The 18,529-nt window shown below is 39.9% G+C and overlaps 1 protein-coding gene across 3 annotated transcripts in view; it reads right to left on the bottom strand.

The window, feature by feature from the left end:
- zdhhc14 (zinc finger DHHC-type palmitoyltransferase 14) overlaps positions 1-18,529 on the bottom strand; it is a 43,448-nt gene that overhangs the window by 19,443 nt on the left and 5,476 nt on the right. For all 3 annotated transcript variants that reach the window (XM_068338150.1, XM_068338149.1, XM_068338148.1), the window contains exon 3: positions 6,487-6,647. In XM_068338150.1, the coding sequence (XP_068194251.1) occupies positions 6,487-6,647 (161 nt within the window). The remainder of the gene's footprint in view (positions 1-6,486; positions 6,648-18,529) is intronic.

The following is an 18,529-nucleotide window of genomic DNA, read 5'->3' as shown; positions in this document are numbered from 1 at the left end:
TACGTGCAAATGGGAAATTAAAATAAATTCATAAAACAGACACCACAAGACTGGACGTTCCACATGAGTTTATTGTTCTGCTTGTCTTTATTTAGACATCTGAGCTCATTCTTGTGCCAACACTTTCTTATCAGTAGTCTCTGTGACTCTTCTGTGTCACACTGAACCCTTACAGTTCTTCCATCTAGCAGACATGTCCTGGTTTCCAGTCATAATAACAGGTCAGGCTGAGGTTCGTGTAAATGCGATTCACAAATGTAATGGTTAAAATGTCAAGTGAATTCATAATAGAGCCTCTTTCTTTTGTCTTCACACCTGTGAGTTATTATTCTGCCAATAACAAAGAAGTCAAAACTGAATGACCTGGTAAAGAATATATTGAGATGAGGAGAACTGCAGTAGTCGTTAAAGTGAGAGCATGAAATGTAATTGTCACTCCAAACCTGGGTGTAATTAATTCTCCCCTGTGTGAAGATGAACAACTCTGACCTATGTCAGACAGACATTCAGAGAAACGCACTTTGACAACAGGAAAACAAACTGCAGTCATGCAAAGCTATCTACAGTCTACATCCTAGAGTCAGTGTTCACCTGATTTATTTTCCATTTTTCCATTTCTGAAGATGGAGGCCGACAGGCCAGAATCAATACAGCCCAATGAACCATCCTGTCCACGATGATTCATTTAAGACAGGTTTGATGCCAGGTTTTGGTGTTAAGTGCGATGGTCAGCATTAAAGAGCTAAAATTTCAAGACGGAAAAGTCGACACTTCTAACATCTCATGACGCTTCAGAAATAATAAAGCCTTGCTTTAGTTACAGTTCAGTCTCACATTTATTTCCAGTCAAAGTCAGGTACAGTGCTACCCACAGACCTACAAGGTGATGTTTGAATAAATGACCACAAGAGATTTACAAATATAGTTTGACAACTAAAAAAAAGATGAATCTGGTTAATCCTTCCAGCCAACGTTAGTTTACATGGCCATTGTAAGGCTAAGCTAGTTAAGGCTAGCTTCTATGCTTACTATTCATCACTTGATGTGGTGGTAGATGCATCAATTGCTGCTGGGTTGGACCAACAATCTATTGACACAGGGTGTCACCTTTTCAGACTAAGGACTGACTCTTCCTCAGATATAGCAAATCATTTGCCAACCAGTTTTGTTATTTGGGTTTATCCAGCCAGTTTCACAAACAGAGTTACTTCCTTCTTTTCCTTTCGGCTTTTCCCTTCAGGGGTCGCCACAGCGAATCAATTGCCTCCATCTAACCCTGTCCTTTGAATCCTCTTCTCTCACACCAACTACCTTCATGTCTTCCCTCATTACATCCATAAACCTCCTCTTTGGTCTTCCTCTAGGTCTCCTGCCTGGCAGTTCAAAACTCAGCATCCTTCTACCAATTTATTCACTATCTCTCCTCTGGACATGTCCAAACCATCTCAGTCTGGCCTCTCTGACTTTATCTCCAAAACCTCTAACATGTGCTGTCCCTCTGATGTACTCATTCCTGATCCTATCCTTCCTGGTCACTCCCAGAGAGAACCTCAGCATCTTCATCTCTGCTACCTCTAGCTCTGTCTCCTGTCTTTTCTTCAGTGACACTGTCTCTAGACCAAACAACATCGCTGGTCTCACCACAGTTTTGTACACCTTTCCCTTCATTTTAGCTGAAACTCTTCTATCACACATCACACCTGACACTTTCCTCCACCCGTTCCATCCTATTACTAATGTAGTCAAACTGGTTGTTGTTAAACTGTGCACCACACACCATCAATCTTGTTCAACTCGCTCCAGTGACTCTGATGCCAGCTACTCATACCAGTGGCCTTTGCACTCATGGTGAAAATTTGACTGCGGCTCAAAATATAACGTACCACAACATGTGCACATCCAGTATAATAGCAAAGATACAGAATTTTACATTTTCAATACTTATTTTTCATTTTCCCATAATTATCTAGACCTGCCCTTGAAACTGTGCCTTACTCTCCCATACCACTACAAACCCTGCAGGGAATAATGCTATATGAAGTTATTCACGCTTCAACAATGTCACAATTTTCATCCACCATAGACTACACACAATTATCTATACTTAGCATGCATGAGCCTCTCTTCAGCAGATTTCCACCCAGAAAAGCTGATAGGTCTGTGATAAGTTCCTTCAGACTGGGGGTGCAGCCCAGCATGGGTCTCTTCCTTCTTTAGAGAAAGAAAAGAAACATCCGGTGAGATGTTGAGCGATTATCAGCTGCCCTGCTGTGACTGTAGTTAAACATCTGAACAAAAGTATGCCTGTGACAACATTCCTCCATTTCTGTGATATTCAGATCCATTCAGGATGAATTCTCGACTGAATCAGTAGATAAGCAGACTATTCACTAGTACCAAAGGATAAAAATAACAACATGGCAGATGATACAAATGGTCTGTGGTGAGAGGAGCAGCTTCTCTTCATTGAATTCGACACTGCGTTCATCTTTCTTCAGCAGAACAAGTTCCGGGCTGGGTACAAACTAGAGAGAAGGAAGCCAGCAGCCCTGATCATCTGTCACTCTGATTAATAGTTCAGAGAATCTTTCTGATTTGACATATGGTGGCTGAACTAATACCAGCCTGTCTGGTCCTGATCTAGAGGGCAGGAAGGCCAACATACCCAAAAATGAAACGTAGAACACAGAAAGAAATCGACTTCTGTCTCCATTTCAAGGAGGAATAAAATAGCAGTTCTGTTGCATCAGAAGTAAAATTTTGAAAGTTTACATTTAATGCACTCACATTCAAACTTCTTTTTCACGCTCTAGAGCTGGGATGTCAAACTAATTTACACCGGTGACCACATCAGTATAATGGGTGTCCTCAAAAGGCCAGATGTAACTTATAAATGTAACTCAATGTAATGTAACATAAATGTAACTACTTTTTAATGTTAAATAACTTGGAATCTGAAATGATGTGGTGGGCCACATTTGGCCCCCGGGCCTTGAGTTTGAGGTTACAGCACTTGGCAGACAGCTGTAATATCTGCTCATGCTGACAGCAGCAGCTCGCTATCAGTTTCCCTCTTAGAGTACATGGAGAACGAGATATTGGCGTCTCGTATTGTACTGACATCAGGTCTCCACTGTTTAGTCAACAGATCAATAGACCTGGTGTCCGACTTGAGTTTGTAGCACTTTGACTTCCAAACATCATTACCTATTCATGAGGCCGCAGTGGAACTGAAAACCTCTTGTGCTTCTGGCAGATGATTGAGGGATTTTTGTTTTAATGTAGACAACTCCATGCATACATGAATATATGGACAACAAAGAGGCCAAATACACTTGACAGAGTTATAAGTAGATAGATCATCATTTCTATCAACCTCCAAATGTGCCTTGTAAACGATTACTGATTTGTATGGAAAATTCAGTTGGACAGAAATAAATGAGGAAACCAAGTGCTGTACATCAAATTGCAGATCAAAAGAGCTGCATTGAGTATATGGGAAACGAAGCCTGAAGTGGTTAAGAGCCATTACTTAATGGCAGCACTGACATCTGAAAAGCTTTCTTCTTATCAGAGCCTGCACAGTTACATAAGGACATACTTAAAAAAGAAGCTGCGAATGAAAATGGACTGAGAGCTGCCTCGCTGTGACGTAAAATGCTGGAGAATGGGTCCTGTTGCATGGAAGAGGGGAGGAAGCAAGGAACGAACGAGAGCAAGCTCACATGACACACAGAAAAGAAAAGAAATAAAATAAGTGTTGACCAATAAAAAAGCAGGCACTTTAAAAAACATTTAATCACTGACTCAAGACAAATGGGTGAGAGAGCGAGACAGAGACACACAGAGAACGAGAGATAGGGAAAGATCGGGAGAGAGACAGAGGTTTAAAGGTGTCTGAATAGAAACACAGCGTGAATGGAGGTGTAGGCGGGTACATATGAAGACTGACTGGACCTACAGAGAGAGAACAGCAATAAGCAATGCAATAAATAATCATAAATAAAACACATGAAAAAATCCTTTCCGTGTTTTTCCAGGCCCAATATGGTCCACTTGGAGCAAAGCTGTATGTTTGTGCATAAAATGCTTGAGCTATTAAAGGCCAGGTTATTTCGAATGGATGATAATGGAATCCATAATGGCACCAACACTAAAACAGGATATTAGTTTACTGGCATCCGCGTAGATGTTTCCAGAAAAGAATGAGCTAACGTAAGAGCATCCCAGTTCTAGGTTATTGCCAAATGAAAACTGGTTTAACCTCCTTTTAACATTCGTATGATTTTATTGGAAGTCAGAATGAAGGTCAACCCTCCCACAATGTTGTTACCATGCAATTACTGCCAAACTGTCGACACCCAAAACACTCCATCTGTTCTAGAATTTCACCACCTGTTTGCACACATCTGCAGCTACAGGTGACCGACAACGTGACAACACAAGACTCTGGTTTAGAAGCAGCCGATGGATACATGTGTGAATTCAAAGCACAAAAGCCACATGGGAATGAAATGATGGGGAGAGGGGATTGTAATGTGGTATCTGGGTCAGTACGCATTTTCCACTATTTATTTGTTTATCCTCTGTAAAAAAGAAAAAGTGTGCCAGTAAAATATGGCAGAGCACCGTTTTAGCCCACTGCTCCAAGCGCTCTGTACTTTACCATCCGTCCAAAAGCTTTTAAGTCTGCTAATGAGATTAATTAAGTTAGTCAAAACTTTGTTTAATGATGACCCAGTGGCCTCAAGCACGGAAAAGACAAGAGTTAGGAAAGAGAAGGTTCTCATCCCCCCAAAAAAACCCTGAACCAGAACTTTCAAGAGGTTCAAAAAATAAGATTTAAAAAGAAAAATCACACATTTGAAAGAAATATGTGTGAACAATTTAGCTACAGGACAACAAGACTGATTTATTGGTCTGTGATTTACCGGCAAGTTCCCCTCTGACCGAATCCGATCTGATGGTTATATCTACTTTCAGTCGACTGCAACAGGCGAGTGTGTGATGAGGGGTGTAAGCGACATCTTAAAGAGTTAACAACAAGGGTAAACAAGTGTGTGCAGCAAAAAGTCCTTTTATAAAGTGGCTACAAAAGAGGCTGCAGTCGTTATTGAGGATTGTTATCAATAGTTAATTAATTTTCTATTTTTTTGTTCTTGCACAAACTGCCAAACTACAGTATTTATTCAATTTTGACCATCATAAAGTGTATAAAGGCTTAAGATATAGACATACATTGAGTGGATGCAACATGTATGATATAAAGATATATTATGGAATTAAAAGACACATATCAGGAATAAAAAATTCAATAACCAGCAGATCAGACCTATAACAAAAAACTTCTAATGTTCAGAGTTCAGCCGTCCAAACATCACACATACAGGATGGAGATTATTTTTCTGGATCAATCCTTTATCAATCGACCAGTCAGACACTGTCTACAGGATGTTCAAGCACTTTGCTTGAAAACTGACAATGTGCCAAAAGTTGTGTTCCTCTTATTTCTCATTTGCCGACTGTAGTTTCCGTGCTTACAAAATCAGCTCTACGATGATCACTTAGTGTGACTTCACATTTTTCTGTGAGGACATTCGCTATTGTTGACCATGGCAGCGTAAAATGTCTGTAATAATAAGTGTAGCTAATGAGTAAATGAGCTATTAATCCAATTCAGTAGTTAAAGAGTTTTTTTTTTTTTTTACTTTAGAGGTTAAACTCTTATGCTGACTGCAATATATATGAACTGTGCATGAGAAACACCATACATAGCAGATGTAAGAAAAAGAAGCTGTTGAGTGGTTATATTTCCAAATTCTCAATTTATGACTTACATCAGAACAGAGGCGGCACTCAGAACCTGTGAGTCATCCATTGTGTTAAATTCAAATCAACCCTGTGACTTGTGAACAAATGAAAATATGAGCAAATGTAATACACATCAAAAACTGCTCCCAGCTACAATGTTTCTCAAGGCAAGCTATGATTGCTGCTGTGATGCTAGTAATTCAGTTGACCATAGAGCTTGAACTTTCACAACACAAATTAGATTCAGAAGTCGTTCAGAGGACATGTATAAATCATGTAAGACCAGACAGCAACCCTTGGAGAAGATGGGTTAAAAAAAAAATAGGTCAAAGGTTTGGTCACAGCAATGCCAGCGCTCCACCTCCACCTAAATGCAAAGTCCTTTGAAAGGCAACTGAGGCTTCATCCCATGACAAATTCCAGATGCATCAGTCAGATCATCAAGAACCTTTTATAAGTAAAGAAAGAAACTTTCTCCCCTGTATGTCATGCTGACTCAGATAAATACAGTATCAGACAGAGGGAGGAGGAACCTGGACACAAAACACAACAACTGGATAGAGCTGGTGAAAACACAGTCAAAAGTAAAAGACAGAAAAATAAAGTAAGAAAGGATAGATGAAGAATCAACATTAAAAGGTCGAGTAACAATAAAACAGACTAACTTAATCTTACCTATTTGCCTTTCGAGGTCAGCTGCTTCATCTGGGGTGGCCCTGGGCAGCACCCCTGGGTCACTGAAGCTGGTTCTCAGGAGAGTCCCCAGTACAAACATAAACAGTACACCTCCTATGACTGGGATAACTGGGGTCAACTTCTCCGCCAGGAATGGACAACTGGAGGGACAGGAACGAATGGAGAAATAAGCAAACAGTAAACAACAGACACAGTTTCCTGTCTGAGCTACAGTAAGCGGTAAAAACTTAAAAATTCTGATAGCTCAAGTCCTGAATGCTCAGTGAACAAAGACCCAAACACAACCTGACTTCCTATATTAAACATTTGAGCACAGAGCCCATGGAAAACAATGAAACTGAAGTTTATGAAGTGATAATCCCCATGACTTGTTACTTAATGATCAGTAAGAGGATATAGTGTCAGTCTGCCGGTAATCTGCTCCAATGAGCCACTGGAGCATAATCCCTTTAAATGTGTAGTAATCACATTTAGGCCCAGGGATGGCCTCTGGTCTGCTGGACTGGGTTTGAAGTCATCAATACACCTAAGGAAACACTGATGGCTACAACAGAGAGACTGTGGTTACAAAGTGTTCTTCCATCTGTGACATATTGTAAATGTAAAAAAAAAAAAAAAAAGTCTAACCCGAACATGTCTAATAAAGAAACACTGTCTTTTTATCGCACCACTTCACCAGCCTTCAGATGGCAAACCCTCAGGAGGGCCGCTATATCCGCTACTCTGTGCCAACACCACTTATTTTGACACACAAAGCAAAACTATATTTAGGCCGACCGAGGTTGGCTCCATATGTACAGTATTAGGTGGGAAGGGTTAATACTGAATATGAGAAATTTGCTTAGATTTGCTAATCAATGCTACAGTATTTTCTGCACTACAAGGCGCACTGGACTATAAGGCGTACCTTACATTACCTATTTTAAAACATTTTAATATATATAAGATGCACAGGATTACAAGGCGCACTGGACTATAAGGCGTACCTTAAATGACCTATTTTAAAACATTTTAATATATATATAAGATGCACAGGATTACAAGGCGCACTGCTGATTTTTGAGAAAATTAAAGGCTTTTAGGTGTGCCTTATAGTACAGAAAATACTGTAATTGCCATTCTAGCATCATGTGTAGTAATCCCCCGCTTGCACCTGCAGGAGGGGAATGTCCTTCAGTCAGGGGAAAATGTCACCAAACATGACGTCTGAGTAGCATCTAACGATACGAGCCGCTCGACATCCAAAGTTTTTGTTCAACATACGTGTCAAAATCTGAGATACAAGCCACGCTTCGGGACACTACCGCTAGTTGGCAGATGAATATAACATAAGGTGAGACCGATTCTCATTCTTTCCACCGTGCTGGAGGACGGATATAACATCAGCTGAGACCGTGTCTCATTCTCGTTCATGGAGTAAAGATGTAGATCGTATGTTCTTGTGACTTTTGCGTTTCTTTTCATACTTTATCATTTTTTCCCTAACATATATAATTAACTACGCACAGGAAGAATATCTATTGGTTGATACAAAATGTGTTGTTTTTAAAAATATATAATTTAGGGTTTGGGGCTTTTTGACAAGGCTGGAACATATTAAAATGAATTTAGTTTTTTCAAATGGGGAAAACTTGTTTTGAATTATGAGTTGTTAGTATCTAAAGGCACTACTGCACTTTACTCTTAATAAATGATCAAACAAATCAGAGGCCATTCTGCCATCTGACCAGACACCGGTCAGTCTTGCTGTTCCTGTACATCTGGAGTGAGACTGAACTCAGCAAAAGCCCTGGGTTGTCTGGGACATCGGCAGGAGGCTGCAGGCAGGACAGCACTGTACAGCAGAAACACTTCCCCAGCTAAGGTCATTGAACTGATCACCAACTGTGTCAATGCAGAACACTACTCAAGGCAAACGCTTGCTAACACTTCTCCAGGCATGTGACTCTTCCTTAGTTGCTGCAAACCAGCTCTCAGCTTATAAACGTCCATGTGTGACTCATTGTTATAGATGGAATGATTATGAACCTGATATAATAAATGTAACTGTTCATCAAGATATTTACATTTTACATTAATAATTCATTCATATATACACTGATCAGCCATAATATCTGAACTCCTGACAGGTAAATAATATTATTTCATTCAAATGCCACCTGTCACTGGGTGAGAAACACCAGGCAGTGACTGAACGTTCTGTCCCTGAAGTTGATGTGTTCAAAAAAGTGTACTGATGGAAGTCGATGGGGTCATGTGTGCCCAAAGCTTGCTAATGTGCTTGGGGAGTCAAGGCTATCCTGTGTTGCCTGAGGAGGAGAGCTACTAAAGCACAAGCTGTTGAAGCCTGACAGTGTTCATGCTCCATCACAGTTTGCTGTGTAGCAGTAGAACAGTCAGAGAGCCCAATCTGAACCCTATTTGCTGAAGAAATCACCTGCAACGGTTCTGGTAGAATGGATCGTGTTCTTCTTTTAGATCCTGTGGATGCTGGGTGCATGTGCATCCCTTAAATGTGGAATAAATAACACAACGATTCACCATGGGAAGCAGACAAGCCAGCAGAGGAAGTGCAACCCTTCAAGCAATGTCCCGCTGGGAAACCTTGAGTCCTGCCATCCATGAGGATGTTGCTTTGACACACACCACCTATATCAGGACTGAGGCAGACAACATACCCTCCTTCATGGAAATGGTACCTCCCTAATGGCAGCGGCCATCAGTCCACTTTTCAGGAGGTTGCCTTGAGGAGTTTTGTGGAAATTTAGGGATGCACACAATAAGTTTGAGAAGATAGTCAGGGAACCCCACTGGTGGTGCATTTCATTGAGTTATATTTTCAAAAATAAATAAAATGCTTAATATTATCAGTGTAAAAAGTACCTTCCCACAGCAGGGGAGATATGTGTCTTCTTGGTCTAAGATCCACCAATTTTTTTGAAGTTGAGAAGACTAATCATTTTGTCTTCAGTCGCTTTTCCGCCTTGCGAATAACAGGTTACGCTGAAGACTATCCCAGCTGGCTACAAGAAAAATGGGGTACACCCTGGCTGCGTCAACAGCGCATCGTGGGCCACTTGAAAGACGAACAATCGCTGACGTCCACACTCACACGTATGATCAATTCACCTAAGTTGCATGTTTTTGGAGGTGGGAGAAACATACAAACCCTGCACAGGAATCAAACCCGGAACCTTAATGCTGTGAGGAAGCAGTGCTACCTGCTGTGCAGCCTGGGCTTAAATCAAAGCCAGATATATTTAGAAATGGCAAACCTAAAAAGGCCAACAGTGTCTGTTCATGCAGTACATATGGAAGACAAATGATGAGTCTTTCTAGGTAGTGAGAGCTCAGTTCCTTGTTTCCTGTTAAGGGCATTAAAAATTAACATCATCATCATCACAATGGGAAACCCAACACGCCCTGCTGTTAGCTGGTATTTAGAGAAAAATATCCACATTAAAGCCTGTATGATTTTCAGTTCCATCCATTCATCTCCACTAACCGTGAGTCCTTTGCAGGTCCAGGCTGGACAGAGTGACAGAAATATTTGTATTTTCTGAGATACAGACATGAAGATATTTTGCATTCTTTAAAAATTTTTTTTTACTAGATCTCTCTCATATTGGATATTATTTTTTAATCCTACTGATGATATCAGTGGAACATGTGTACAGTATATTATCAATTTCCTGAAAAACTGAAGTGTGCGTGTAAGACCCATGTCTTCTGTTACGTTGGTGACAGGAATTGTTTTGTCTCACAGTCTGTTACTTTTTTGTCAAATGATTCTATCAGTGCTGATGAAGAACTGCGATGGACAGCTTTTCACATCATTTATATTCTGAGCACTTTCTTCAAAAATGGTAAAAGAAATCAGTCATGGAGCCTTCTTTAATGGAAAGACTCTATGTAGCAACATCCCTGCAAGGGAGGATGATCTTAAACATTGCTGTGCAGTGACGATGACTGGAAAATTCAAACTCCAACTCAGTCACATTGAATTCATGGTACGGTTTGATTTTCTTTTCTTTATTCACTAACAGATGCGATATGTCTGCTAACAAAATGGCTGCATAAATAGCTTCAAAGACATCTGTAATAATTGATATTAGCCCATCCGTCTTCTCTAGCTTCACCGGTGTGAATACAGTTCAATCATCAGGGCAACCATATTGCTTCCTGAGCTGATCATGTAAACACATATTTGGAAAGTCCCAAATGTGAACCAGGAGGAGTCTCTGACCGAGTGTAAATGACACTAGTGTGCGTGGAGCAGGCAATCCCCCCCGTTCCCCTGCATGCTCTTTCTCTTAAGACGCAGCTGCTTCCTCTATGGGGAGGGGCTTTGGACTCTCTCAGACACTCTACACCCCCATGATTGGTTGTTTAGATGTGGGCACAATGGATTCTTGCTAATAGCATTAGGAGCCTGGTTTTTTTTTTTCCATATTCGGAATAAAACCATTCAGAATTAATGTGAAAACACCAGTGAAATATCAAATAGTCAAGCTCCAAAATCACCATTCTATTGCAAGAGAGTGCATGCTCTTACTGTCTGACAAGTAGTGTCAGAGATGATGGAAATACAGCGAAGGCTGTTGTCTCATAAGCTGTGCTTTACTGTGTTGGATATCAGGAACATAATGAAATACAACCGTGTGATATTAAGTGACAGGCGGGTAGAAAAGACCACATCAAACACTTTAACCATTACTAACGAAGTAATCTGCAGCTGTAGCATCAAACCTGCTCTTAATTCAATCAATAAGTAAATAGCATACTGAGCTGCAGGCGGGTAATACTGTTTTTCAGATCCTGGTGACAGCAGCATCCTGGAAATAAAGTCAGGGACTAACAATGAGCAGTGAAGACAACGAGCAATCGCACCAATGCTCTTTTTGTCGAGGATTGCAAAGAGTGGATGAAGATGAGAAACTGGATGTTACCAAAGTTACAGCTTCATTCTCCTTTAAGTTTGATGCTTACAATTAAATGGGACTTAAGGGGCTGGTTGCCATGGAGACAGACAGTATCCAATGTCAGATGTGGTAAATTTCCAAATGGTTACCTTGGAAACAGCTATATGAGTGAGCTGAAACCTCCAAAAAAAAAAAAAAAAAAAGGAATAAAGACACTGAACGTGATTCCGACAGCACGATGGGAGTCGTTACAATCCTTTGGAACATTTCCAATCATCTGGTCAGTGAGGATGGATGCATTGTCGAATGTGATCCTGAAATAGAGCCAAGTTCGATGACATTACCGATTCCCGAGCAATAGAGATGCAACGGATCATGAAACCCAGAATTTGGATCAGATCAGTTTTTGAGTCAGGGATCATTTTTTCAGACACCATTTGTTACATTAAGAACAGGAAAAACAAGCAGCTTTCACACATTTTTCACAGAAAACGTTAAGACGCCCTAATGTTTAAATGAAAGGATTAAATACTCAAATGTGAAATGAAAGTGTAATGTGGGACATTACGTGCTCTACTTTCAATAACTGAATGAAAAAGTGTAAATTTGTGGACATCATTTACAAGAAATAAGACAAAATACGATAGCGCTTAGATTTTAAGATTGAATCATTACTTTTCAAAATGATGAGAACGCCAACATTTTCTGTGGAGATAGTAGACCTGTTTGCCACCATTATATCCTCTGCGTTGGAAACAGCCCCTCACTACAACTCACCAACATGGCAACATGAGGATATTTTAAGGCTGCCTTGTGAAATGCCACTTCCTCTTTGATGGACTTGGCAAATGTCTTGCTTGTGTCTCCATCTCAAAAGGTCTACTCAAACGACTCTGAATCATCTGCTTTTCAACATACATGTGAATACACAACCGCGATGACTGTAACTTCTCAGAGCAGCTCTGCACAACATTTTTTTTTTTGAGTAATAGAACAAAAAAACAAAAACCATCACAGCAATGCTCTTTTTGTTGAGGTCTACTAAGAAAGCAGTCAACTGTTTTCAAAACACTATAGTTTAAACATAATTCCGTGCGACCCATAATGTGGAGGATGATCCAATTTGAAAGATTGTGGTGCTACTGGACACATGAAATCTAAAAAAAACAACCGTCTTTTGATGTTCCATTTGTCTTTTCACAGAATTTACATTTCTTAGTTTTCAATTGTCAGGACGTAAAAATTCATGAAATCAATGTAATGAGACTGGAAATAGTATAAACATTACGTGTACACACACTTGAAGGTAAAAATAATTAAAACTACATGTTGCATTTACTGCTCATTTAAAAAGATGAGTGGAAAGACACCTACAAGACATGTGTGATACAAGGTGTAGACGCCTGCAGAGAACAGGGCTACTAAGAAAGTAACAAAATATTTTAAGTTCCTTACATGTGTGCACTGTATTGCATGTGTGATTTCGAATTACAATAAAGATAAGCTAGAGAAGCATATATATAGTATCTTTGGTTATGATGGGTTCAGCTGTAGTTCAAATATTCAGATAAAGTTTGAACTTGGAATGGTTATCAATAGTCTTTTACAGTTCCTTAGAAACTAACAAAATAGACTTATGGGTCAACTGAATCGGACGTTTGGGTTACAAAAACTCCTTTTAAACATGTCAAATGTGTAAATATTGACACTAAGACCAAGTCTGATTTCTCTTTTACAGTTTGAACGGAAAACATCTAATCAAGAGGTAGCAATTTTTATTGCCTTACTTTAATTCCTTTAAAGCTTATCAATGGATTTTATCATACAAATAAGACTACAAAAACAACAACAAGGGTTTTTTATCCCATACCACTGTTATCAGCTACATATCAATTGTCCTTCCAATTGCCCCTTTGGGACAAAATAAAGTTTTCTGGATTGAATTAAATTGAATCATGTGGGTAGGGATTGGCAATTAAGCTTTGAAAAAATTAATAGTATCTTAAAATGACCCTTAAATAAAACAAGCATGGGATTGAATCATCTACTTTCGTAAAGATATTAAGTGCTTCATGCAAACATTTCTCATTGTGTATTTAAAGTGAATTTGAGGATTTTATCATTTTCAGTCTATAATATCTTCAAGAAATCTGTTCATTAAGGGGGCAAGTGTGAAAAACCATCTAAACCTTTGGAGACATCTATGAAAACATCTATGGAGATCTACTAAGTTGTCAGCAAAAACAGTTCTGCAACTACAGATGTACTTTAAGCTTCCACCATGTTAAGTGCAAATTTTAAAATCACCAACATCCAGAGATGCAAACAACCTCTTTGAGATTCATCTCATATGAGATGAACAGAAGCAAACAGGAGTACGAAATAGATGTCCAGAGCTTTACCAGTTTTAGGATTCTCAACTTGTTTTGTACTCTATTAGATTCCACTTGTGTTGTGAGGATTTACAAACTATTGCTGTATGTTTTTTATTGCCATTTTAAATACAGCACTTCTGGGTTGTACAGCAACAGGGTCTGCTGAGGTTCTTACTCATTTGCCTCCCAAGGGGTGTGCCAATCTCAACAATAATACAATCCAGATCACCATTTTCACATTTCCTTTAAATCCTCTTCTAAAACTGACCTTTTTTCCCCCCAATGTCAGCTGGGAGTTAATCTTGGGAGACTTCACACAGAACCGTTCACTGTTCACTGGCTGTCCTTCCAGCGTCACCTAAGATAAACTGCACCCTCGTTCTTTCTTCTTCAGGCACACAGCTTTGAAAGGAATCGATATCCTGTGATGTGCAGAGACTAAAACACTCAGTATCCTGGCCAGCAAGTCCCCTCAGTATTTTCTTGAGAAGAGATACAGATTACCCAGAGATGTATCTCTGAGCAAAGAGAGTGATGTACTATCAAATGTGTGGATGTGTTTAAGTTGTGCTTAACAATATATTAAAAATGCATTTGAAGCACTTGACTTTATGGCCCCTTGTGCTGAAATCTCATTACTCATCTGGGCTACATGCATGCAGGGCTTTGTAAGCTTTGCCCTTTATTACATTTAGATTACTTTTGATGGCAGGCAAGGGCAGAACACGAACCTCCTCTAAGCTGCAGGCCAAGCTATTTGTTAATGAAACAACTGAACATGATATGCTTCCAAAAATGGTGACAATTTTGGCTACGTTACTGCGTAGAACCACCATGTTATGTGTGCATGTCTCAAACATGCACAAAATTGCACCAGGTTGATTTAAGGCTTGGAGATAGTCTGCTTTGTCGGGGAGAAGAATCACATCACACAAACCAAACGGCTGGATGTTGTTCCTGGTTTATGAGCCAAGCTGACAGATATGCATTTTGATTCTACACCAAAACACACAGCTGCACTCAAAGCCTGTGGCAGAAAGTCCTATGAGAAATTTAAGTCACAATCAAAACATGTTCCAGGGTTTCCAGCAGGCAGCTGGTCACATTCACTAGGAGTCACACAATTCCAACCAAACACACAAACAAGGGTCGACCCAAACAAACAGTGAAGAAATAAATATGTCCAATGTATCTTCTGTAGTTTGAGCGGTATGCTCCCTTCTTACTCTCTCAAAAACACAATGTGTTTCTATAACTAGGGTTTAATGTGATGGGTACAAAGACATATTTGCTATATTTGTGACAACGGGAACCACAACTGATTGACCCGTGAACAAACTCCAGTCTACTGACTATCACATGTTTTGGAGAGATCCAGAGAGAGAGAAAAAAATTCTAAAATTCTAAAAACAAGTTGCCCCGTTTCAGTTCATTCAATAAAAAGTTCCGCTGTTCAAGAGTGTCAACAGAGCAATTCCAGGATGACAGAAATGGTCCAAACGTTTGGGGGGGTGTCAACACCAAGAAAGAAGTAATTTATATATGATTTTATGTTCTTTAAGACTCTACTTGGAAGGTCACTCTTTTTGCTAACCTGGCTTGAAGGAAATCATCTCCATCTTGAATGATCGTGAAGATCATGAGAGTGACTGTTCAAACGATAAAGACTATCACAATGGTTTGCCTACTCACACTGAAAAGGCTGGCTTATTGCTTTGCCTGCCTTCTAGATTGCTGTACAGAACTAGGACTGTAGAAGACTGAGTCACCAATCCTCCTTTCAATCAATGTGTAACAACAGGACAGCAGAGGACTGCATACTTGCTGAGGGGTCTTGACAGTTATTGTATTTTCTGACAAAAGCAGAAAAACAGTTTGTATGGATTTCATAAGCAGTGTTTGCTTCCTATTCACAGAGAGAAATGACAAAAAAGAAAAAGAGTACTTGGGACTTGACCTTGGCCTAAAGTCAACACCCACTGGCAATTTTAAACCAAGAGACTCATTTTGTGTGGCCCAGAAGAAGGGAAGCAAAAAGGTGCCTCAATGTGGCCAGTAGCTTCCCAAATGTCTGATGGCTATGTATTAATGCTAACATGTATGCTTTTGTATATAAATGAAGTACAAATGGTCCTTCAGAGTCTCAAAGTGAACAAAACCCTCTCTCAGGTGTTCAAGCTTGGAATGTTCTAGCACCTTCTATCTGGAATGGTTCATTCTTGCCACATGCTCAACCCGGACACCAAGCCGGACACCAATCTGTCTCATATTATTTAATGTCTGAGATGGACAGTTTGTCTGTCAGTGAAACAGACACACATGAGTGAAAACCCCCCCCTGCCTGTCAGAGGTAAACGTGTTGAAACAACAGGCAGACAAAACAGTCTTCTAACATTTAAGACATGAGGCAGTCTTCATTTGTTGTCATAGTCTCATAATCAGTGAGTGGAATTTCTCTTATGTCTCACCTGCACATCGGAAAAATCTTTCCTGCCAACACAAAACAGTTTCTTCATATGTTTTTCTATTCTACTGTGTGTGTTCCATTTTTTTTTTTACCATTGGGTGGAATTAAAAAGCCACATCGCTTTCCAACAACATCCCTGTATAGATACTCTTCTCATTTAATTGTGTGTGTGTGTGTGTGTGTGTGTGTGTGTGTGTGTTAGCCACATACTCCTTTGTTCCCTTAGGTGAGGAGCATGTTAAAACTTAATAAAACACACATGGCCATACTGAGCAGTCACGCTCTGTGATCCAGGATGATGTGGGTATTTTGTCTTTATCTCATCTGGCTTCTCTTATTCCATCACTAAGGCGTACTTAATCCATGCATTTTTAATGTGTGTTATGTTTATGAAGGGACCATGAAGTTTGGGTCTGACTGGTTCACATCCAGTCACTTTCTTCCTTTGGAAGCCATGACTAGCACACATCCATTTTCTTGTAGGCAAGACGATCGTTATTGTCTACAGTCACTTATCTGCCTTGAGGGTCATGGGTCTGCTGGACCCTTATTCCAGGAGGCTATGAGCAAGAGACAGGGTACACCCTGGAGAAGACGCCAGATCATTGCAGGACCACACAAAAGACAAACACACACGCTCACACTCACACCTACGGTCAATTCGGAGCGATCAATCCACCTAAATTGCATGATTTTGTAGGTGGAAGAAGCTGGAGAACCCAATGAGAACCCACACAGACAGAGGAGAACATACAAGCACCGCACAGAACAGAGTCGAACCTGGAACCTTATTCCTGTGAGTCAATAGCGCTACTCACTGCACCACCATGTTGACCTAGATTAAAAACCTCACACTCACTCCACACAACTCATAAATGTTTCTATACTGAGTGCCTGCAAGTTAGTTCGTTTGTTTGTTGTTATATATATGGATATATGCAATTTCCTCCGGGATTAATAAAGTATCTATCTATCTATCTATCTATCTATCTATACGAGCTAAAGAAGAAGTCTCTAAATCAGCTGGGAATTGATACTATTGTACATTTATGTCTGAATATTTTTTTATTATTGTGGTGAAAAAGTGATATTAAAAGACTGCTGTATTGTTCGCCATGCTGCCCCTGAGTGTTGTTTCTTATATAAAAAACTTCGACCGTTAAAAAAAAGAAGCACATACACAAGCAAAATGTGGCAATGACTGTTATGAGTTTGAGCACGCTTCAGGCATGACCTGACCGCTATTATGGTTACCGTCACAGTCCAAAACAACAGATCTACATCAGGCAAAAAGCCAAACTTGGACAAGTCAGTTCTGTCTTAATAATTTTGGCTTTGCAAGAGTCTTTCAAAACCTTTGATGGAACATCCACATTTTTTTTTTTTTTTTTCAATACAGTGGAATAATATTTAAAAACTACTGTATGTGTTTCTTGTACTGTTTGCTGAATTATGACATGCATAACACACTCCCAGACAGACCATTGGTCACAACAGGCACGATAAATAAAATGATTACAAGCTTTACTGAAGGACGTAAATAAGACAAAACATGCAGGAAGCTCAAATTAAAGCTTACTGAAGGTTTACTCACCTAAACCTAAACTGAAATGGGATGAAGCCTACATATACCTGTTTTAATACTTTTTCAATCCAATAATATCAACATTTCCATTAATGACCAGTGAGTTGTACGGGCAACAACAGTGTAAACAAGAACCAAGGCAGTCACTGACTGCAACATCCTGCGACACCCCTGAAATCAAAATTTTACCCTGACCTACTTGCATAGGTCAAAGTTAAAAGTTAAGTGTTCTGACCTACTTTCATAGATCTAAACCTTTTGGTCTTACTCACATTGGCTTTCTCCCTCGCTTTGCTATCTTATCCGGTTCCTGAGTGTACAAAAGTTAAAATTTGACCTTGACCTAGTTTTCTTAAGTCAAGGTCATCATCTCATTTCCATCCCCTTTGCCGCCCGAGTAATGTGCAACGGTTGCAAAGGTATTTGGTGGACTAACAAACGGACGGACGGACGGACGGACGAACACTGACAATTACAATACATCACCGCTTTGAAGCGGGATGTAAAAACATTAACATGCCTTGTGACACAACAAGGCTCCAGAGTTTGGCTTGTTGTCTTTACAGTTTACAGGTGATTGCTTTGTTGATGAAGTGTCAGGTCCTTCAGAGACTAAAGGAGTGCTCCCAGTACAAAACCAGACCTGCATTAAAAAAATATGATGTGGATGGGG

Source organism: Antennarius striatus, chromosome 17, assembly GCF_040054535.1.
Source record: "Antennarius striatus isolate MH-2024 chromosome 17, ASM4005453v1, whole genome shotgun sequence".
NCBI lineage: Eukaryota > Metazoa > Chordata > Actinopteri > Lophiiformes > Antennariidae > Antennarius > Antennarius striatus.
The sequence above is the reverse complement of the archived record's forward strand: the minus strand, read 5'-3'. Positions and strand labels throughout refer to the sequence as shown.